Raw genomic sequence first — 23,415 nt, 5'->3', positions numbered from 1 at the left:
TGGCTAGGGCTCCCTTTAGAGTCTGTGGCATTCAAAGCTGGCTTTAATCACAGCATGATGCTTGAAGCTTCCAAAAGTCCAAGTGTTGTTTCCTTTCTTTCTTTTTTCTTTCATTCTTCTTTCCTTTTTTTTTTTTTTTTTTTAAACGTTACTTCACTGAGGCAGAGGGCTGCCTTTGAGTGACGTCACGAGTTTGAGCAGCAAGCTGCACAGGAGAAGGGAGGCTGGGTGAGTGACAGCCCAGCCTACTTTTTAATAGCTTTGTCATGTGACTGGGGACTGTAGTAAGACAGGTGCCTTCAGTTCACTCTCAGTAAGGGGCTGGTTGCCTGCATGAGTGTGTGCTCTGTGTCACTGTGGATTGGAGTTGAAAAAGCTTGACTGGCGTCATTCAGGAGCTGGATGGCGTGGGACATGTGCAACCAGGACTCTGTATGGAGTGACATCGAGGTGAGCCGGGGCTGGGCTCCGCATGGCAGCCAGGGCTGAAGGTTCTCTCAGCTGCAATTATTCCTGTAAGGGGGGATGGGCTTGGGCGAGGAGAGGAGGCAGAAAAGTAGCCCAGGCAGGTGGAGCTTTTGGAAGGGAATCTCAATCTTATCTTAACTCCAATAAGTTTGCTATTTTAAGGTGGCTCTGAGATGCCTTGAGCAAATCAAAGCTTAGCTGCTGTCATCAGTATCTGTTGCAGTTAGGAACTCTTTCCATGTGCCTTTGGCTCTGTTTCTACTCATATGCAATATTTATGCTCTAAGATATTGATATGAATCAGAAGCTGAAGTCTTTCCAGTGGTGTTTAGTGGCCTGGTTGGAAAAATGCCATTTCTATTTATAATAAGATGAAGATAAAAGTATTAAAATGGATGTGTTCAAATATAGTCCGTTTTGACTCTAGCCTGGATTTTTTTTCCCCTTCTCTCTCTGTTCATCAGACAGAGAACTTACAAAATCCTAAATAATCCCGCTGGGCTATTTTAGATTGCTTTTCCCACACAACACAAAACAACAATGCTGCTTCCCTTAAAACTCATCTATGTGGTTGAAAGATTTGGCCAGCGGATAAAAAAATGCCTTGCCAGTGTAATGTTTTCCTTTTGCGTTGGTGGCAGGGAATCCAATGGTTAAATCTCCCTGTACCACGGAGAGCTGCCTGAAGTCGGAGAGAGAATAGAGTTTATGCAGGACTGTGTGTGGAACTGCTCGCTGCTTGTGTAAAAATAGATGGCAATACATCAATTCCACAGTCTCTGCTGGCTACAATTCATACAGGGGGGGAAAAATGCAAGCAGTTTCCTCGTAATCTCTGGAGCCTAGTAGGGGGACAGAGGACCTCGGCGTGTTTGCATTCAGCACAATGGAATGTTCCCGGAAAGTTTGGGCAACTTGGGAAACAAGTGAAACTTTCTGTGGACTCTGGTGAGATGGACCTGAATTGAATTGCATGGAGGATCCGAGCTGCTCACAATGAGTCTGGCAAAGGACTGGGAGTATTTCCTCTGGGTAGCCGGGGGCACGTAGGGTAAGGGGGAGGATCAAGTGCCACACGTGATTTGATTAAATAAGATGTCCATGTGGTACAGCGATACACATCTAAAGTGAAAATAATTTGGCCAAGGCCATCTGAGAATGCATTTTTCCTATCTAGCGAGGCATGCCCTGGATTCTTAACTCTTTGCAGGTTTGCAAATGTTGCCTTCGTTTACCCCTCCCCCCCCTTTCCTTGGCAGATTGTGTTTGTGGATTGTAATTGTTCTCATCTTGTTGTGATTTCTTGGTAAGGAAGAATAGATATGGATCATTCATATGTCCTGTAGCTATTATGAGTCAGAGTTCTAAGTGGCTTCAAAGTCCTAATTGTCTTTGAGTAGCCGGAGTATCCTGTGGGTGGCTGTCTGGCTGGCACTGTGGATCTCGGCTGCTGTAGTTTCATTTTTCCATCATGTATTATTCCTGATGCTGCTAGGAGTTGATTGAGGAACCAGATCATATAGAAATAAGGAAAATTCACTTTAATCATTAGAATTCCTGCCATCACTTTCAAAAAGGCATCAGAACCATTGAGAAAAGTGGCCTTTAATTTTTTTTTTTTTTTCTTAGAGAGGAGAGGTCTCAGGCTAATTGTCCAGCCTTGGATTGAGTTGTCGGGCAGTAGGCTGAGACTGGCCAGTTGATTCTCTGTGGTGCTGTAGGCAGTCAGTGGCTGGAAGCCCTGCCTTTGTGGCAGCAGCTCTGGGAATCACCTCTGCCAGTCTAAAATATTATGAGCAGCAGGTAGCATAGCAGTTTTCATTTTTTGAATCATTAATGTTTGCTGTCATCCTAAAACATATTATGCCCTTTTGCACATAATGACAGGACAGCACATCGGTTAATAAAGGCCTATATCGCTATAGCTACTCAGAGTCCCCAGTGTTTCACAGTTTAATGAAGGTGATGTACAATAAGGTTACTAAGATTGATAGAGACAATTCACATGACATACACTCCACTAAGACTGTCATTCTTTAATGCCCCCTCTCCACCTCCTTTCCCCTGTCTTGACTAATTTTTTTTAAGAAGTAAGATTCTTTTTTCATTAATATAATTAATGTGGCCAAGTCCGCTCCTTCTTCTCTCTCTCTCTTTAAAATTTACCATCAATGGCACAAAAACCTCCAAAAGGTTAATGGAGAATTATACTTAATTATAATGATTCATTATCATCGGTGCAGTTAAACTAATTTATTGTCTGCTCCTTAACTAAAAGAAAAGTCTGTTGGGGTGAAATAACGTATAATAATTAGCCTTTTGTGTTTAGTGACTGCTTTATCCTCTTAAATCTTATTATAAAATTAAGGCTACAGTTGTGAAATAGCTGTCATAGTTGCAAAGAGGCAGAAGAATGTGTCTGTGCAATTGCAATAAAGCACACCTGTTACAGATGTATTGGGAAGCAGTAAATATCAGCAAGTCAGATGAGGACAGTTACAGGGCTCGGACTGTTAAGTCTGGCATCATCCAAAGGCCAGATATAAATTAATAACAGGAACACTTGCTACTACTAATGTGTTTTAGATTAGCAGGATAATGCCACATTCAGAAGCAATGATTTTATTAGCATGTCAACACTGGCAAGACCACAGGCATTTTTTTCAACCATAAGATAAAAACAAAAATAAAGGGGGTGGTGGGTAGGAAAGAAAAGGAATACGTACATTGCAAGAAAGTAAAATATAACAAATTGTATATAAAAATACACGTTTCAAAGGTTAAAGGATTTGAAACAAGTCATGCCTCGAGAGGACAGTTAAAGAAACAGAGAGAAGTTGTCCACAACCAGTATAACACTTCAGCATTCCAAAACGCAGTTTCTAAGTTCCACAACAGGAACTTAAGCCAGATGTAGAGAGTCTACATTTTCTAGCTTTTTTTGTTGTTGTTCCTATTTCTGTTGTTTATGCTTTTTTTTTAAAAAAGGAATATCCCCCAATGAAATCCTGTTTTTTTTTATTATTTTTTATTTTTTTTTTTACCATTGAGAAAGTTGTCCCCTTGTCTCTGAACTGATGGTGTTGAGGAAGAGTTAAAGCTGTGTACTTGTGCTTGGAGGATAAACAGTATGGGCAGGAATGGAGTCTGGCAGTGTTACACCCACAACAAAACGCGAATATTGTGCCAGAACAGGATCTTCTCTTCTGCCCAGCCTCCACTTACTTATGAACCTAGTCAAGTCTACTGTTCTGTAACTTTGGGCTAACTCAGATAATCAAAAGGAAAGACCAATAAGATGATAAGGAAAGAGTTTCGATCAAAACGAGGGCCCTTTCTTTGCATTACCTTGTGCCTGCTGTTCGGGATCCCACTGGGACCCGGTGGTCTCTGGGAAGAACCACAGTGGTTTGCAGGTCCTTCCCTCCCTCCCCTTACCGACTGCTGACTCCGTTACCTGCTACCAACTTCTCAGCATGTTGCTAGATCACCCTGCTCCATATGACTAGTGCAGTGGAGCCCGCCGGGGATGACAGGGGTGCTCGAGAAAAAAGATCTGCATAGGACTTATTTTATTCAAAATCTAAATGTCAAGGAGGACCTTTAGCTTCATGCCCAACTGCTGCCTGGATCTGAACAGCTCCACAGCATCTCTCCTGACCTTGGATGTTAGGGCCATGAGGGTGCAGCTTCAGAGTGTGTGTCTCCTGATTTTTCAGAGTGTGTGAGACACCTTGGCATGCAGGTGGGTAACGTCCTTACGGCTCTGGCATCATCAGATTCCTGCAACAGGAGTTTCTGTAGGGTTCTGTACAGGGTGCAGACTGGAATCAGCGGTTAGATAGTCAATTCAAGCTTAGGAGACCACCTAATTGGTGGGGTACAGGGGTCCTCTTTCCTCAGAAAGCTACAGGGTGGGACAGTTAAAAGACTGTCTCCTCCATATGAGGAGATGGACGACTATGGCAATCTAAAATAGCCTTCCTGATCAGCAGCCCAGCCACAGTAGAGGATATTTTAAACCTTATTTTGAAGTCGTTTTAAAACTCTAAACTGAAATAGTTATTTTGAATTCATAGAGTAGGTATACATAAATAATGAACAAAATATAGTTGTGATATGCTATTATGGCTTTTCTTTTCCAGGTGTGAGGTGATCCCAACCACATACACTCACACGCACACACGCACATGTACACATAAGCGCATTAACACACATGACATGCAAGTTATACATAGTGAAAGATATAAAAAGAAGTATAACTTTTGTCCTTCAGCTCAAGGAATTTGCTTTTGACCTGTTAAGGATGAAGTGCAAAAATGCATGAAAAATCAAGTAAGAGTAAATGATTTAAATAACAATTCAAGAGAACCATAAATGAGTAAAGACTTTGCATCATTAGTTGCTAAATGAATTATATAAATTATAATGCTTAAAAGTAGCATAAATGGAGAAAGTGTTCCTAGTATAGTTCCTGCATTCTATTTTTCATTTAACAAATTGTTTATTGAGTCTCTATTATGTGTGATGGCAATTCGAAAGTAAAATCAAGCTTGTATCCTTCCCTCAAAGGGATTGTTCTCTAAGGAGAGAGTAAAATTTTGCATACAATTCACCATAAGACAATTTAGAACTTGGTAAGTGCTAACTATCAAAGAGGTACAAACAAATCCAGCTGATTTCTAACAAGAAGAATCAGAGAAGTCTTCATGGAAGTGTTGTATTAACCATGGATCTGGAGGTTAGAATTTTGGATGAAATAAATCAGACAAAGTATCCTTTGGGAGCCAAGTGAGTAAAGAATCCAGGATGTTTTTCCTGGTGATTAAAGCCCCAGAGACCAGCTTTGGTGATGTCGTTGAATTAACCGGGTTTAATTCCTATCACATGCTATTGCAGTTTAATAAATTCCTGCAGTTAATGAAAGGTTTTTTTCCCCCTCTCTGCCTCCTACAGTGTGCTGCTCTGGTTGGTGAAGACCAGCCTCTTTGCCCAGATCTTCCTGAACTTGATCTTTCTGAACTAGATGTGAATGACTTGGATACAGACAGCTTTCTGGGTGGACTCAAGTGGTGCAGTGACCAATCAGAAATAATTTCCAATCAGTACAACAATGAGCCTTCCAACATATTTGAGGTAAGGACATCTTTTGGAAAAATTAATTTCTCAATGAACTTGGCTTGGGCAGGACTAACATGGTTAGGTAGTAGGCCTGAAAATATAATGGATTTTTGCTTGGCTGTCATCAAAAGATTTTTCATCACAGTTATACACTTCTTATTCTATGGAAAAACAATGTTTGGAAAACGTATGGTGGTTTTTTTATTATTATTTTTTGATTGTTTTGTTTTGTTTTGAGATTTAAGGGGCTAAGAACCAAAAACAAAGTGCATTAAACTGTGTTGAAATACTAAGGGGTTGTGAGAGAATTACTGACAAAGAACAAAACTTTAAACCTGTTTATCCCTGTCTGTTTACCACAGAAAGAGACTGAAGAGTATATGATGCTCAATCGTAGTATACAAGAAGGCATTTCTTTTTAACCAAGAGGTTAGATCTCTACCTTTATTTGTTTTACAAAGTAGGTGAGAAATCTTTTTTTTATTATAAAATTTTTGGTACATACCCTTAACTTACTTACCTATTAAAAACTTCTAAACTCAACTAATCTAATAAATACTTATAAATTAGTAGAAATTAATTTGCCTTTTAATAGTGAGAATTACCTCCCAGATTCTAGACTCTTATTATAAGCCTACTCTTTAATAAAAAATTTAATTTACTTCTTTTAAAGTGTTACTTTAAGAAAAGAAATTCTTTCTCATAAGATCAGTACTCATTTACTTGAAAATAAAATGATGTCATAAAGTGACAAACATTTAGTGAAATTCTCTGGCAAGGAAATTGAATAAAGATTGCCAAATCAACTAGTTTTCCATATTACAACCACCAGCACCATCAACATCATCTAATATTTTCTGAGTACCTACTATGTGCCGGGCTCTATATAAAGCTTTTGTTATTCACCAGCAAAGACATTTCTTATACTTCAATGTTATTTGATTGAAATCTTGAGTCTTTAACAAAGCTAATTTTATAATATTAATTGAATTTTTCAGCACCCAGTGCATAGAAGGTGCTGAATAAACATTTGTTGAATAATGAGAGAATGATAAATATTATGATGTTGATAACAATGATAGTAATAACAACAATGGCCAACATTTTGAAACATTCTCACTTTATGTGTATAATCTCACTTATCCCTCAAAACAACCTATTGTTTAGACACTTTCCCATTTTACGTATGGAGACATAAGTCTCAGAGAGGTTAAGTGATTTTCCACAAATCACACAGGTGACAAATAAAGACCTAGGATTTGAACTCCAAATTTATCTGACTTCAAAGTCTATATCATAGATAAAAATAGGGAAACAGTGAATTTGGGTGACAGCCATCCTTTACAAAGACGTGGCAAGCTGCTTCTTTGCTCAATATATTTAAAAATAGAACAGAATCTTTCCTTTCAGTGTTGGTTGACACGGAGATAGGGATAGCTGGTGTGCTGAGGCAACTGTAGGTTCTGCCCACAGCTAAGATTTTATAATACGTCTGGAACATTAAGTGGATCTTAGAAGAAAGCTTAAGGTGGTAAAATTAGGGCTGGGGAGATGGAACGAGGTGGAGGAAACACTGAAGGTTTGTGGTTAGCTATACTTTCCCAGGCTGCTCAGCCGGGTCTTAGAAAGTTCATGTGAGGACTTGGCTGGTTAGAACTGGTAAATTGAACATTCCTCATCCAGCACACTTGTCAGGTTACAGGCCCATTCTAAGTCATGCTGCATTAAATAAACAGCACTTTAAAAAATGTCCATCTCTATAGACCTCTTATCTAAAAATCGCTATTTCACATTGGGTGAATGCCATGCATTTTGTAGACGATGATGGTTAGAGAGTAACTAAGAGGTGGGAGGAGATGTCATGGCAGTCAAGCCCTCCCTGGTGAGCTAGTTTCAAACAAGATCAGCTTTTCCGTGACCTTATATTCCTTGTGGTACCTACGTGAGGTACTTCAAATGTGTACCTTCAATTGACTTGGTTAAGCAACTAGTTAGTTATCTATGTATAGATGCTTAATCTATACAATGGCACTGCTTTTTAGTCCTTGAGGAATATTCCACCACTGATAGAATTGTTTTCAACACTCTAAAACAAAAGATTTATTTAATTTTTTCTCTCATTAGACTATTTTAAACCCATGATTCTCAACCGAAGGCCATGTTACTCCCCAGGGGATGTTTGACAATGTCTGGAGGCGTGTTTAATTGTTACGCCTGGGGACAAGGTGATGCTCCTGGCACGTGGTGGGGAGAGACTGGGGATGATGCTAAATATCCTACAATGCACAGGATTGTACACAACAAGGAACTATTCAGCCTCAAATGCTAACAGGTCTGAGGTTAAGAAACCCTGTTTTGTTTTGTTTTGTTTAAAATCACTGAAATTCTCTTTTATAAAGTGCTAAAGATGAATTTGTCAAATTTCTGAGAGAAAGTATAGTAAGATACTGGATATAAAGAATGAGAAGCCATTCAAAACTATCAAAGTGTCCGGGGCCATAGGACTAATATGTCAGGTATTCTCATAGTGACAGAGAGCAAAAGTGACTGTTTAGATAAGTACCCATAACAGTTTTCTCTGATATCACAAAACCCATTCTTTGTCTATGTGAAAGGAAAGGTCATATGTGGCAATACTGTTACAGATAGCAGCAGCTCCATGAGCATTTGAATAGTGTGGTGACGCATCTACTCTTTGCCCTCTAGTGTTTAACTCAGACATCTTTTCTATAATGGGGGAAAAAAGTGTGTTTGGAGCATAGGTGAAATTTTAAAATTGGGTCTTCCCTGAGAAGAAGGTCCACATACAACAAAATAACCCTTGAATGGTCAGGGCTTTGTGTTGCTTCATCCAAAGCAGCATTTCACTGAAGCCTTTTCGCAGGTCAGCCTCTTGCAGTGGACTTTTCACCTGTGCTCACCTTCTTCCGGTTCTCAGAGCCCTGCCTCATCACATTTGAACAAGCCAGACAGTCACGGGCTCTGCCATCTCTCATCCTACAGTAGCAAGCATTATCTACCTCTGATTCCCAGAAGAAAATATGGCATTGAGTAGTTAAACACTTTCACCTGACTCAAGTAGCATGTTAATGACACCCCTGAAAATTGACCATGGGATTTCTGAGTTTTAATCAGTGCAGACAGTGGGATTTAGGGCTACGTAATAGTATAACAGAATGTCAAAATGTTGGGAGTAAACAGAAATCTGTGCCCTTTGCCTATTCCATTCATGAGAATCTAAGTTTAATTTTTAACTTCCCAAACATCATAATAATAAAAAAGAATGAAGTTGAATGTCACAATTTCAGAAAGAGTGAATTCTGAGTGGGAGCAATTGTGTACCAACACGCAATTGTATACGCTGGTTGAGTAACAGGACACACTAACAATGATCTCTGCTTGCTTGCACAACCTGTGACTGAATGTGTAAATGCAGGTGACCAGGTATGATTCAGAAGCCACTTTGAGAAACAGGGCACAAGGCCTACAGGTGCAGCCTCCAGTGAATCTAATCCATGTGTAAAGAAAACAGGATACTGTCCCTGGACCGGCTGGAAGAAAGATTTATGTTTCAGAATATTGCAACATAACTTCCTTCCTTCTGCTGCCTTTGTGCATTGTTTGAAGGCGGAGAATAAAGGACAACTTTTACAGCACAGCAGTGTGTAAAGAGGGGTGGCATGGGGTTAGTTTAAATAGCACATTGGCCTTTCTGGGTCACTGTGGGCCACCTTGTCCCTGCTTTATTTTAACACCTGTTTTAATGCCTCCATGATACAACCGAATGGGCATCTTTCATTCATTCGTCTGTTACTTCTGAATGCAGCTACTTGGGGTTCTTTAGAACGGTGGCAAGTGAGAAGGCGGTTGTCTATAGGTCATTACTCATAATATGTTCTGAGGCCTGCCTTCGCTAATGAGGAGAGAAGGACTCACAGCTGTAGCCAGTATTCATATCTGGTAATTACTGGAACTCTCAGGAAGGCCTGACACTGTGAACTTTTGTAGGAGAAAAACGGTGAGTGGTGGTTTTGTGTTATCTGTGTATAAGGTATCCTGCTATATGCCACCAAGGAAGTGAATGGTGGAAGCCTTCAAGAATCCATCATTCTGGTGGAAATATAGATGACTTTACATTTTTTCTTTTTGCTTTTAGTTATATTCTAATTTTTTTTCAAAAATGGGCCTATATTCTGTACCTATCAAAAAGTAAAAGTAACAAGTCTTGGCAATTCAATAGGCCATGAGCATGTTGAGAGCAGGGAATCTGCCTGTCTTGTTCACTGAAGTTTTCTTAGGTGTTTTCTTAGAAACAGTGGAAAGTAAGCATTCCATGCATATTTGTAGCATAATGAATGAGTTGATCATCACGTGCTTATTGATGGCTAGAACTGTGTTAGGTAATGTGAAGATTACATATAAAGCACAAAAGAAAGCTTGTTTCCTAAACAGTATTAAATCTAGTTTGAGAGACAAATTGATCAAATGTAAAACAACTAGCAAACAATGCAAGACTGTATGTACATACATACGCACAAATATATGTATATGTTTTATGTATTAGCAACTAGAAAAAAGCATAAGACGGTATATTGATGTCTACGTATATATGTATATGTACATACATAGGATTGTATTTATTATATATATAAATATATATTAGCAATTGACAAACATCGTGAGACTGTTTATGCATGTATATACATAACGTGTGTGTATGTATGAAATTAAGGCGGCAAACAGCAAGAATAAATTCACCAAGGCTGGTAAGAGAAGAGGAGCGAGTGTTTCATGGAGGGAGCACGGAGGTGAAGAGATTGGTTTACTCAAAGTAAAATATACATTAGCGGGAACCCAGGGGGAGGGAGAGTAAGTTTGGAGGTAGGGAGGTACAAAATTATGGGAGGCCGTGAAAACCTGGTTTGAAGTGCTTAGAGTTTACATGGTACAAAGCAGGGTGTCATTAAACATTGGGGGCAGGAGAACGATGTCATGGAGGTGGTATTTAAGAGTGAGATTGTTGGCAGTTGTAAGAGATATGGGCAAGTAGGAAGTAGAGGAAATGAGACAGCAGGCCCTGCTGCATTCCAGACACAATGTGACACAGGTGCAGGGCAGGTGAGAATTGAGGGAATGGCATGTGGGGAACAGGCACGAAGCATCTTGAAGGAAAATTCCGCCAGCCATGACGAATATGAGTTAGGTTATGGGTGGCAAGGAATCCAACTCCAAAATATTCCAGAGAATCAGCACTTTAGGGCTGTCTTTCCGGGTTAGGTTTCTGCTCACCTTTAGAAGCTGAAGTGCTTCCTTAAACTTGCGAGTCATTTTACAAAGGACTCTCCATCTCCCTGCTGCCTCAGGGACAGAACATATTTAACCCAATGCACACATTTACATGGTGTCTGCTTTTCCTCACTTGTCTCCTTGAAGGAAATTCTGCAGCCTTCCATGGTAATGAATTCCTGCTTCTGACTGTGCCTGTGGTCAGACTTTTCTATGAATGGCAAACTTCTTGGAATGTTAACAAAACAAACAGACAAAAAAAAAAAAAAAAAAAAAAAAAGGTGTGTAAAAGCAACCTCACCTTAATTTAATCCTTGGGAGAATAAATTCTCCTTTGTTATGTGGAGAGACTGAAGTCATTTACAATAATCACTTTTTAAAGATTTCTGGAATTTCCAATTTGCAATCAATAAATGTTTTTCATTTAAATTAAATTTACGGCCCACAACCAGATTTTTGCCACACTTGGTAATGACACTTAGGGAGAACATAGACTTCAAGGAAGAAAATAATAGCCATTTAAGTGGGGAGATAATTGGCTGTAACAGAAGAACATTGAAGAATGTTGAAACTCATGGAGACTTATGGAGTATTTTAAAAATTTATGTTGTACTTATCTTTGCATTTGTAGTCTACCACAAAATTCCAAATTCTGGGTATAAATCAGTTAGATGTTCCTCTTGGAGAGTCACAAATCAGGAAGCAACAATCTGATCCAGTCTGTGTGCAGCTTTATTTTTAACTTCTACCGTCGGCTTATCTTGCAGGGAGACTAAATAGTGGTGTGTGTGTGTTCATCTACACACCTCAGTTAAACACTGTTTTAGACTTCTCAGCTAGATAACATCTGGCTTATCTTGGGAACATCTGGTTTATCACCCTATTTCCTCTCTGTCATTATGCTGACCACTGAAAAAATATGGCTTGGGAGTTCTGACCCCCAGGGCTCTGTCTGTTGGCACCAACCCCCACTAATAGATAACAAGGCACAGTATGCAGGTTACATGACCATCTTTCACCAGCACAAACTTTTCCAGTGGTGGCTTTTTGTTAATGGAAGTTGTGGTTACAAAGGATGAAATTGGCTGGTGTTTTTCATGGAAATTGATCCAGTTCTAAGCCACTTGCCATTTGGAAAGTGAGAATCTGTATGTTTAATTAGGCACAATGATTCTGGAAAGTACTATTTTGTGTTTTTTGGGGTAGAGACCAATGATTTCATGTCAGATACACTGAGCATTCTAAGAAGCAGGTGAGCCATTTTATAGGCTTTTCCAATCTCCTGAACTCTTAAGTGGGTCATTTAAATAAAAATTACTCTGCCTGGCTATCTTTGGGGCCAAAAAAGTAGACACCTAAATTCACAAGGAGGAAATCTTGGAGTGGAATCGGGAAAAAGTGGCTCATTTTCTCTTAGGTACTTCAAAGATATTAGTCTGGTTTAAGTAGTCAAGGTTCAGGATGCTGCATTGGACCAACTATTCGCATAGCAAGTGTGTGCGCCTATGTAGTGACTGTATACATATACCGTGTTTATTTGTTCATGTTCCCTATCTATTCCCAATGTCATGGAACCACAGCCCAGCAGATGGCTCACCTCCTAATGAGATCAATGCACAAAGCAGATAAAAAGATGAACATTAAAGGCCATGTTATTAAACGGAGAGCCAAGTCCTTCCTCCACTATTTCTTATCCCAGACTCCTCATTTTTAACAAGGTTAGTTTGTCTCTATAATTATGTGCCCATTCTTTTAGCAATGAAAACTTTTATTGTGGCTTTTATAAAATGAATTGCCTGTGATGTGAAACAATTTTGTAAGGGCCATTTTTTTTCTTCTTCTTTAACCTCTCAGGTTACTTTGAAGACTGTGTGCTCCGAGGTACAGTTTGAAAGCAAAGCAGGGTACTGTGTTTTACTGTAGGCAGCCAAAGATGCTGACTTACAAGTAGCTAGAATGAGAGCAAGAAAGGAGAGAGATCCACCGTGAAATAAACATTCTTATTTTTGGCAAGGGCAAAATTTTTCAAAGATATACGACTCTGATTCATTAAGCCGTTTGTCTCAAAATGGTGATAGAATATGCTTATGTGTCTTTTCTTTTCCAAAATGATAGAGTCATTTGCACAGTTTCAGATTCTAAACACTAATACTTTGTAGACCTGCCCGTCTCCATTACTACTGCAAGTTATTCATTCAAGGTTTGCAGCTGGATGGATTAATGAATTACCAGATCTTGCGTAAAATGACTTGGCCTGACGTTTAAAGAATTACTTTGTGTGTGTGTGGGGGGGGGAGCAGTCTTGTGATTGGTGTTAATGGATTCTACAGACTGAGTGCCATATAGATGTTACCTTTTTTTTTTGTTTAAAGTAGCTTCTTTAAGCATTCCCCCAACTTTTTTATTCTCTTCCAAATTTCTACTCGGAGTGAGTTCAAGGAGATAAAATCAGGCTGCTAGGGTAAGGAGAAGGGAGGAGACTCAGTAGCCAAATCCCTGGTGGTCGATGCCCTTCTGTGTGCCAAATCAGCATGATTTATCAGAGCCTTCTCTTCAGCACAGCCGAGTTTAGAGTGAGTTCCATGGTGTTCCTCACACAATATGCATAGCTGGAGCTCTGAACTTTGAAGGAAAGCCTCAGAGCTATTTGCAAAGTGCTGGTGCTTAGTGAATACTAAATTACATTTAGGAAATAGTCTACTGCTACCAGTTATACTTCATTTTTATTCTTGACACAGACACCTAAATCAGAGAACAGTAACATTTCAGAGATTATGGAAGCAGTTTGGGTATGTTCCAACACTATAATAGGATCAGAATTTTAAGGCCTTTTGTATTATTACCAATAGTCACTTAGTTTCTACTGCAGTGTACTTTGTAGGGAATTACAGCTTTTACTAAAAAGATTAAAATGCTATTATGCAAATGATTGCGGTATGTTATTATGTTTACAAATTAACATCCATGGCTCAACACACAAATTAACTAACTATTCTATCTGTGTTATTAAGGATTTAATAAAGTAACTGTTAATAAAAATGGGTAGCTTGGAACACTTAATAGGAAACAATTGTGATTTAACACATGGAACTGGGGCCTTGTGTTTAATGTTCTAGGTGATATAATGGTAAAACAAAGTTGAGCAAAGCACATAGAAGAACCAGAACTGTGTGAACAGCAGAGCTGCTTGCCTGAGATGCTGATGAACATGAACTAAATAGCTTCAGGCTGCTGTGTACTGTGGGAAGCATATCAATAAATCTAAGCAAAGCACACAAAACATCTTCTACTAATAAATAGTTCATTGAGATGATAGTTGCCCTCCATTACATGTTTGATATGTTCCATACACACAGAGAATACTTACAATATTCTGAAATGGAGCTCAGAGTAAATTTTGCTGTGGCGAATGGGATTTAGCTGCAGAATATCACTGTGTGATAAAAGAGGAGACGGCTAAGTTCAGACTAAGATGGCTTTACAAACAGGCTGCAAATTGCTATTTCTGGCTGTTCATAAGAGATCATAAAAGCAAGGAGATAAGAGCTGCCAAGGTCCCTGAGAAATGAATGTATGTGATTATGTTATCTTGTGGGTTGGATTTACTAGACAGACCGACAACACCTTCACTTTAGCCCAACAGGAAAAGTAGAAATATATGCAGATTTTGCATAGCAAACTTTGTTGGAATGGTAAAGTTCCAGAACCCAAAACACTGACTGTAATTAAAGTGTCTCAAAAGAGATCCAGGATTCCAGTCAGTGAATCCTTTGCTAGGTCTTAAAACAAGATCTAGAGGCATTACCTAATGTTAAGTAAACAAACAAAAAAGAAACAAAGAATTACTAGAAAATCCTGGAGAAAACTAAATCCATATTTTAAATATTTTGGGTTTATTTTTCGATTATTAAATAAAGATGTTGAAGACTTCTAATTCTATAAGCACTTACCTTTTTAGGTCTACCTATTGAGGGCTACTAACTTGAGCTTCACAGCAGGAGTATCTGAGTGTACTTAAGAAATGTACAAGCAGGGAAGCAACCACAAAGTTGGTCAAGGCTTGTGCCCTTGCATGCAATACAAGCAATTTATTTTGTTCCAAATAACACTTCTGTTGTTGGGAAACTACTTATGCAAATTTTTGATATCTAGTTTTAGCAAGGTGTCTGGTTCCTTCACTTCCTTCCACATTTGGATAAATTGTGTTGTTCTACACTATTCCAAATTTGTCCTTGTGGAAGCGAACACTTGCAAATTGGTTGAAGCCTGCTAAGAGGAAACAAGGAACGGGGGAGGGAAGAGGAGGAAAAAACCTGCCCCCAAACAGTTGCTGTGACAGCTTATGACTTGATGGTCTGTGGCCTTGTCCAGTTCCCAGGCACCTGATCAAGAAAGTGGTACAATCCTGTTATGCAGGCATTCTGGAAATCTTGCCAGCATTCACCTGACATGACCAAGGTTTAAAGTCCTTGCTGTAACTTTACCAAGCATAGAGGGAATATGTGCCTGTGTGTGTGCAGACACACTCACATTTTTTTTAAAAGGAAAATAAAAGTGATCCTTGCCATAGAAGGGTGATAAAATAATTAGTCTAGTAGACAAATGTTTTGGCCCATGTTTAAACAGTGCTTTAAGGACACAGTGTTCCCAACCGTCACATATCTAAATACAAACCAGTGTCAGCTGCCATGCAGACCAAAATGTAATAGCCTGCCTTCACATAGGTCATAGTCAATCCATTTTGGTCGCAGTCACACTGCACATCTGTTTCTGCGAGCTGCAGCTTCTTAAGGTGGCATTTGGACTTCATAAGAACACAAACAACTAAGCTATAAATTGCCACTGCTGGAGTTATTTTGAATAAGTGTATACTGTTTCATATTTATAATGGTGAGGCTTCATAATATTCACAGTGAATATATAACACCGATCAGCTCAACAAGCATGAAATTGTATGTTGTCAACTTGTCACATAAATAGAGTCATATTCTGGCTTGCAATAATGTTGAACTAACATCTTTTCCCCCAGAATTGTCGAGAGGGTCACAAGAAAGTAGGGAGGTAGCCCTTCCTTTGGGTTGATAAACAGTCAGGGCTATTGTAAAGTTGATATTACTGTTGACGAGCTCCTTTTCTTCCCTCCCTCCGAAGTGCTGTCTTTTCTTGGGTGAATGCTAATTGGCTGATCTGGTGTGTTTCTTCTGTTATCCAATGGGTTTTTCAGCCAGTGCTTGGAGGCTTTTTTTGGGTTGTGTATGTGTGAATAGCTTTTTTTTTTTTTTTTTTTTTTTTGTTCTTCTTTAAAACAAAATTTTTTTGGCTTTTTTTCCCCTTCTATTCTTGTAGTGCAAATCAGTGCTAATTGTCATGAAATTCTCTAACTGTGCTCTAGCAAGCTTTCTTATTGCCTTTGCACCCCAGTTAACTCTTAATTCTTTACAAGAGCATTAGAAAATAGTGACGTTTTCTTCCAACTGGACATTTTGTTCAAACTTTCCTAAGAAAGAGAATTACAGAGATGCAGAAAAGAAAGTGTTGAACAAAATTTGCAACTTACTAAAAGGAGAAAAAAAATGGATTGTACTTACAATCTAGGGAGAAATTCAGAGACCAGTTGGCTGATATTTCTGCACCAAAGGCATAGGTTGAAACTGCTGCAAGTATTTTTTTTTTTCCCACTTTTGCGGAATTCATAGAAGTGTTCAACTCTGCCCATCTTTCTTCAAATGGCCTGAAGACATGAAGGTGTTGCAGTCTGTATCTGCAATCATTTTGACTTACATGATTAAGTTGCTAACTTCAAAACCTCAGGACAGTGCTTTGGATATTCTAAAGGTAATGCAGATATTACCAAGGATTATTACTAACACTGCTCTTTTCATGCCATATTACTTGGGGTATGGATGGTCACATTTTCTCATATGAGAAACATTCACTGGCCAAAGCTCTTGGTTTCCATCTTTTGTACATTTTTATAATTCTTCATGCTTATGAATTTCAAAAGTTCATCTGTTCTCTTACTGATTTATTTACACATTCATTAAAAAATAATTACTGTCAACTATTAGCATGCTTAGCTTCTTGACCATTTCTGGAGAGCCTGTGGTTAAGAGTAGACACAGTCCCTGGCTTTGTGAAGTTCGTGGTTAATGATGAAGAGGCCTCTAATGTCAAGTGAGATAAGCTCTCTGATAGAGGAAGCAAAGCAAGGACTTTCCCCACCTACCTGTTATCCTGGGCATCACTTATAGATAAATTATGCCCTTCTTATTATCTTTAGAAATACCTTCTCCTTGGAGTGGAATTTTGCTGGAGAACATTTAGCTAGAAAAACCTTCTATTCCAAACCAAGAGCCCAGACATAGGGACCAACAAATTCAGGATAGTGGGGCAGAAGACTGTATTTGAAATTGGGAGACCTGGGATTCATGGTGTCCCACACATCATGTATTGAGTAGAGCAACAGTTTTCTCATGGAAATTGCCAAAGGAAAAGAAGAGGAAGCCAACCTAAGAGAAGAGAGGTAGACCATCAGCAGAAAGTTCCTTAACCGGTGTGCAAGTCTGACATGACTTGAATGCTACATCCCTGGCAACATATGTAGGGCTTCTAGGATGAAAACCATTTTGTACCATTTTAGACCTCTTGACCTTTCTCTTTGAGAATGACATTTCTGTCCAGCTGGAAGGACTGACACACTTTTTGCCTGTATGAGACACCCTGTGCATGTGGCTTTTCTCTTTTGGACCCTTCACTTTGAAAAGATATTGCCTCATGGGGTAGTGCTGTCCAGGGGCTGTCCTGCCCCTTGAATGGGGATGCACAGAAAGAATGCTCCCTATCTCTTTCCTCCTCTTTGGAGTCACTGAGCATTACGCCTCTACAGAGAGGTACTCAATTAGATCTCTTTTGGATTTCTATAATGCTCTGGCTTAAATTCTCTTTTCCCAGTCCTTTCTGAGAAGGGTTTATTTCTGCTTTTGAATAGTTTTTGCATAGGGGGAAAAGTGCCTCTATTATAGAAATGCCCTTGGTTTTTCTGTGGGCTCTTGGCCTAACGACATTAGCTTCCCTGGATGCCATCTCGTTTGCTCAGATGAGAAGTTGGAGCTTCTATATTCCAGACATAGTTCTCTTGGGTGTCCAGGGATCTTTGCCAACTCAGATTCTGTCCAGATATGTTCTCATGTCAGAATCCTCTGTGTCTTGCCAGCCCATGCTTAGTGGGGACACCCTGCTCTCCTCTGAGCTGTATATCTCAGCCCGGTTTTTTCTTTCAGGTGGTGCTGCTTGATGAGCAGACTCACCTCTTTTTCCCACTGGAGAAGAGTTTGGACATTTGCCTGGGAATCTGAACATGGAAATGCTATACAGGATAAATGATTTCTTTCCCCTGCTGGTCCCCAATTCCAGGGCTCTGCGTGCAGCAGATTTGAGAGTTACGTTAGGTCACAATGCCACTGTCTAGCTTCATTAATCCTATCACCTGGCAATCCCAGCAATGTAGCTGAGGTGGCTGCTCTTGTCCTAAAGGAATTTGTATCAATTTCTCCTGGGACAAATCTAGTCCGGACTGCTTTGCAATATTTGATCAAACTGAAAATTTTGACAAAGACATTCTGTCCACACAGAGCCAAAGAATTTTCTCTGTTTAGATGTGTTTGGAGGTAACTAAATGTTGCCTGGTCTTGGCAGATAACAGGTTGGGGATCCACATAGCACAAGCCATGCCCTGTTTAATTTGTCTTTGAATAGCAAATGTGTTTATTCTCTGAGTCAGCAAAAGGGATGATAACCTCCAACAGGACTGTGTGACCTCCCCACTGCTTTTGAGGTATAGAAAAAAAAAAAAAAAAACCCAGCACTTTTTTCCTTTTGTTACTGATTCATTTTTAATTCCAGCTACATGTTTAATCCTTGAAAGAGAAGATGTATGTTCCATAGATAGGATGCATTTTTATTTAATTATAGTGGTTATTTTTATAATTTATACTTAAAGACCTCATTTCTCTGGCCATTATTAACTTAATATTATTAATTGTCTGAAGCATAGCTGAGAAACACACTGTTTGTAAAAATGTCTCTGAGAAGCGAAACCAGATTCCAAACAATTCCTTCAAACTCAACCGATTTTATTTGCACATAAGCTTCTCAAGCCCTCTTTTTAAAACTTTCTTCCTTTTGTTTTACTTCCAATTTAAGTGGATATTGTTATCTGTTTTTTGAGCACATAGGGCATTGGAAGAAATGTTTTTTGAAAATTTACAAGATGGTAGAGGCAAGTAGATCATAGTGAGAAGTGAGAACTGACCGAGAGAAACAAGACTAAAAACTGCAAAACATGGACAGACACTCAAAAATTTGAGGGCAAATAGCCCTGTATTTCTCAATAGCTCTCTACAGCCATATTGCAATATCACATAATTCTAAAAAATCGATTCTCATAGTTTTTAAGATGCGGGAAATATGTAAATGATTTTGAAATCTTTCTATTAAAATGCTTTAATAAAATGTTGGATGCTTAAGTGAGTCAACATCTTTGATTTCCTCTGAGCAGGTGCCTATGTACATTAATGCCTGATGATGTGAGAGATAAGTGACGCATATATACAAATACACATGCATAGTTTTAGATATAAAATATTTTCATGGGCTCTTAATATTATCCTGTAAATCTTTCCCATAATGCAGCACTAAATAAGAGAATGCTTCGTGAAATGTTGAACTTACGTAATCTGTTGAATTACTTTCTCCCTAAAAATTATAGCTGTTAAAATTTCACTGATTTTTTTCTTGTCAATAGTAATGCTCTTTGGCTACAGGAACATTGGTCAAGACAAATACAGCTCATCAGAGTTATTGTTAAGTAATTTGCCACATTGCTTTAGAATGAAATTGCCTATACTTTCCCTCTTTATTACTTTCCATATTTTTCCTACCCAGCCCCTAAATAAGCCACCACCCCAACAACACAAAATTCACTTGTATATATTCATTTAGAGCACACTAAATTGAATACTGGAACTGACAGTGTACCTCTCTTTATTTCCCCATTTTGTTTGGAGATCCTTATACATAAATCACCAGCCTTAGGGCTTGCAAAACAATCATTAAAATGTGCTACTTGGTTTTAGATAAAGCATTTCAGATAATGTACAGGACTGAGTTTTCTAAATCTAATTTCTTTTAGAAACCCAGGGAATGCTTTAGCTGTATCTTCTTTATCCAAACACTCTTGACTGGCTCTGGCACCTCTCACCTGAGAATGGGCAGCTTGGGTTTCTACATGGACCCTGCACCTTGGTTAAGCTATGGCCCCTCATTAATATTCAAACACTGGAGATTTCAAAGGATGATGTTCTTTTCTACCACTGTAAACAGTCCAGCTCTCCTGGTACTTCCTCACGCTTATCCTTTGTAGACAGGCATTTGTGTCTTTCTTCATGTCCCTTTCAGGAGTAATTCTTCCCTTTGTTCAATTTTTCCCTTTCTCTTTATGGCTGTCATAATAGCTCCTGATACAGCCAGGCAGCCATGACCCTGTCCATCACTCACCTGCAAGCTATTCCTGGACCAGTGGATGGCCCCTGAGTGACCAGAGTAATTGTGCCACTGGTGGGACTTTCCACTGACCTTTTGTCCTGTGGCATAGAAGCTGATTCTGGACTGTGTGCAAACCAGCTGCCCTGCCATCTCTGTGCCCTCTCTGAACCAAGCAGTAAAAAGGAGAATATCCATGCAAATTAGAACAAGGTGATAGAATAAGGTGTGCAGTCAGAGGTTATCAGAAATAAAATGGGTCCTCTTTTGAGTACCATTGGAAATAAGTCTGAAAAAGCAATACTCCAAAGGAAATTTTCCATAGACACCATTCCCATAAATGGTATTGTAACAACATGCTATTTTAAAGACTGTTTTTGGTCTGTGTTTAGTTGGAGATTTTACCAGGCACAGAATAAATGATTAAGTCCCTAAATTTAGGAAGGTATCTGTGGCCCTCTTTGGCACAAAGTGAGCTTTTGTTGTCACATGTGTAAAGAGCATCTTTTACTGTTGTTAAGACCTTTGAATTGTGGTGCCATTGTCTAAGTGATAACTTTTTGGCTGTATCCCTCCAGCTGTATTGTATACTATGTGAGGAAAAGCTGGTGCTTCATCCCCGCTTCAGTGGCTGGCACAAAGCTATGCACCTTGGAACTCACTCTAGTGCATGTGAATGAATGGTTACAGTGGTTCTACCAAATTCAGAAAGAGACACAGAGAGAGAGAGAGAGAGAGAGAGAGAGAGAGAGAATAAAATGACTTTCTCAGCCGTTCAGCCCGATTGTGCTAAAAATAAGACATATCAAAGATCTGAGAGTGTATCCTCCAAGAGATGGGTTGTAAACAGAGCCAACAGTGACAACAGTCTCTTGTGTGCCTGCCACCTTCTAACTGACTGAGAAGACTTGCTGCTCAGATGAAGATATATGTGTGGTTTTAATGGCATTTGGGAGACATGTGGCTATGCTAAGCTGATGTGCATTGGCATGTAAGGGCACTGCTATACATTGACTGAGGATGGAAAGCATTCACCTCTCCCCACTACAGAAGAGGGAACATTTCTCACACTTGATGAAGAACTAAAGAATAGGTATCTTTCTGGGATTCCAGGACATCCACGTAACTGCCTCTGTACATGGACCTCATGAAAATACATGGCCAGAGATTCCCAACATGCTGTTACCAACACTGTGCCCATATTTCCTGGCTTGCTTTGACCCTCTCAGCAGATTCAGACTTCAAATTTTTGCAGATATTTTGTTGTTGTTTCCTTGTCAACAGTTGCAATGAAAAGAATTTACCTCTTGTGGAAAAGTGATTACAAGTTTACTATGCCGTAGTTGTATGGAAGTTGCCTTATTTCTTAGAATAATCAAGCAAAGGGTCTACAAAGAAATCCTGGGCTGGCAAAGGATAGCTAATTTCAGAAGATGTGATGCTTTTGTCCTTGCTTTCATTTATAGGCTGCGACCATAGGAACCAAAGTGCAAAAATAGTAAGGAGAGGATTCCCTTCACCTTAATGCTCTGTCTTTTCCTGGTTTCTGTTGAATTCATGGTCATTGCTGTTTAGGTGAGCTGCCTTTATCAAAAGAGAACAGTCCACCCAGTCTAGGACTGTAATCTGACTGTCTGTTATAATTCAGTATGTTCTTATGCACGGTCCTCTAATACAAAAACTGATTTTGTTCATTCTTAAATTAACACATTTATCAATGAGCAACAACTACATACCAGGCACTAATTTAGATGCTCATAATATAAAGATATATTATACACATAGTACATAAGACAGAATTTTCCCTTTGGGAGTTGGTTGTCTAGTGAAAAGACAGATTGAAACAATTAGTTATAAGATAAGGGGATGAGTTATGAAGTAAAGTTAGGACTGGTGTACCATGCAGACAAAAACAGGAGTAAACATGTCTGCTGAAAGGCTGAGAAGAGAGGAGATTGATTGTTGCTGGTAGATTATTTACTCATGAGACTTTAACAAATCCGAAGTCAAACATGCTCTTATTTATTTATAAAATGTGGTAAACTGCCTTTCCCACTCTTAGGAGAAAGATAAGAAAAAGGACACACATAGTAGGTTCTTAATAACAGTTTTAGTGAATTTGCCTTCTAAAAAATCCTGTCTGAATTGTGCTTGGCAGTCCGGCAGCAAATTAGATTTTAACGAAAGCAGCTCAGCTAAGTAAGAAGTCTTCTTCGTGGACCCCCAGGCGGAATCTCTGAGAGCAAATGTGAAAAATAGAATCAGAAAGGAATTAAATAGTCAGCTACAGCAGCCAAACTGGAAAAAAAAAAAAAAATAAAAGAAAGAAAAAGCTCTGAAATGACCAAAAATGGAAACATATTACAGTTATCTGCATTCACAGTACAGAACAAGTTTGGTCGTATTTAAGATAATTCTCTAGTGCCTGCTATTTTTAGCCTCAGGGCAAGCTCCTCTAAGAGTCTTTGGGCACTGTATCCCTTTAACCTGGCCTAACAAACTAAGCCAATAAGCTGTCTGATTTTCCTCGTCCATCCGGGAGGAAGAAAGAGCTAAAACAAACCATTTGCGGGGAAAATGTTCGGCCTGTTTCGTATTAAGAGCTTTTTTCATATAGATTTTTAAAACATCCCGATATTAAGTGTTGCCTGTCAGAGACCAAAATGTCAAGCTTTGCTGTTTTGAAATTGTAGGCTCATGGTTATAAAAAGAGGATTTTATAGGCCTGGTCTAATGGAAATAAACATTACTCCATTACCTTCAGTAAAACCAAATCTTTACAGTTCAAGCTATCATTATTAATGTCTATGAGAAGAAAGAAACGTTTCCAGGGGTTTATTTATTTATTTATTTATTTAGGCAAAGAAAGACCAGCGAGCTGTACCATAGCAAATGAAAGTTTTCTTAAAGCTTTCTCCTCAGTGACTTTGCAGTGTGTAATTTAAAAGCAGAAAGCAAAGAAAATGCAGTTTTAAAACATGAGGCTGGCTATTCCTGTAT

The 23,415-nt window shown here is 39.0% G+C and overlaps 1 protein-coding gene across 1 annotated transcript in view; it reads left to right on the top strand.

The window, feature by feature from the left end:
- The first annotated feature begins 366 nt into the window (after nucleotides 1-366).
- Nucleotides 367-23,415, top strand: part of PPARGC1A (PPARG coactivator 1 alpha) — a 92,556-nt gene continuing 69,507 nt past the window's right edge. The window contains exons 1-2 of the mRNA XM_063107644.1: nucleotides 367-450; nucleotides 5,425-5,604. Coding sequence (XP_062963714.1) covers nucleotides 403-450; nucleotides 5,425-5,604 — 228 coding nt within the window. The 5' untranslated portion in view covers nucleotides 367-402. The remainder of the gene's footprint in view (nucleotides 451-5,424; nucleotides 5,605-23,415) is intronic.

The sequence above is a fragment of the Cynocephalus volans genome, chromosome 9 (assembly GCF_027409185.1).
Source record: "Cynocephalus volans isolate mCynVol1 chromosome 9, mCynVol1.pri, whole genome shotgun sequence".
NCBI classification, from domain to species: domain Eukaryota; kingdom Metazoa; phylum Chordata; class Mammalia; order Dermoptera; family Cynocephalidae; genus Cynocephalus; species Cynocephalus volans.
This window is presented reverse-complemented; position numbering and strand designations above follow the sequence as displayed.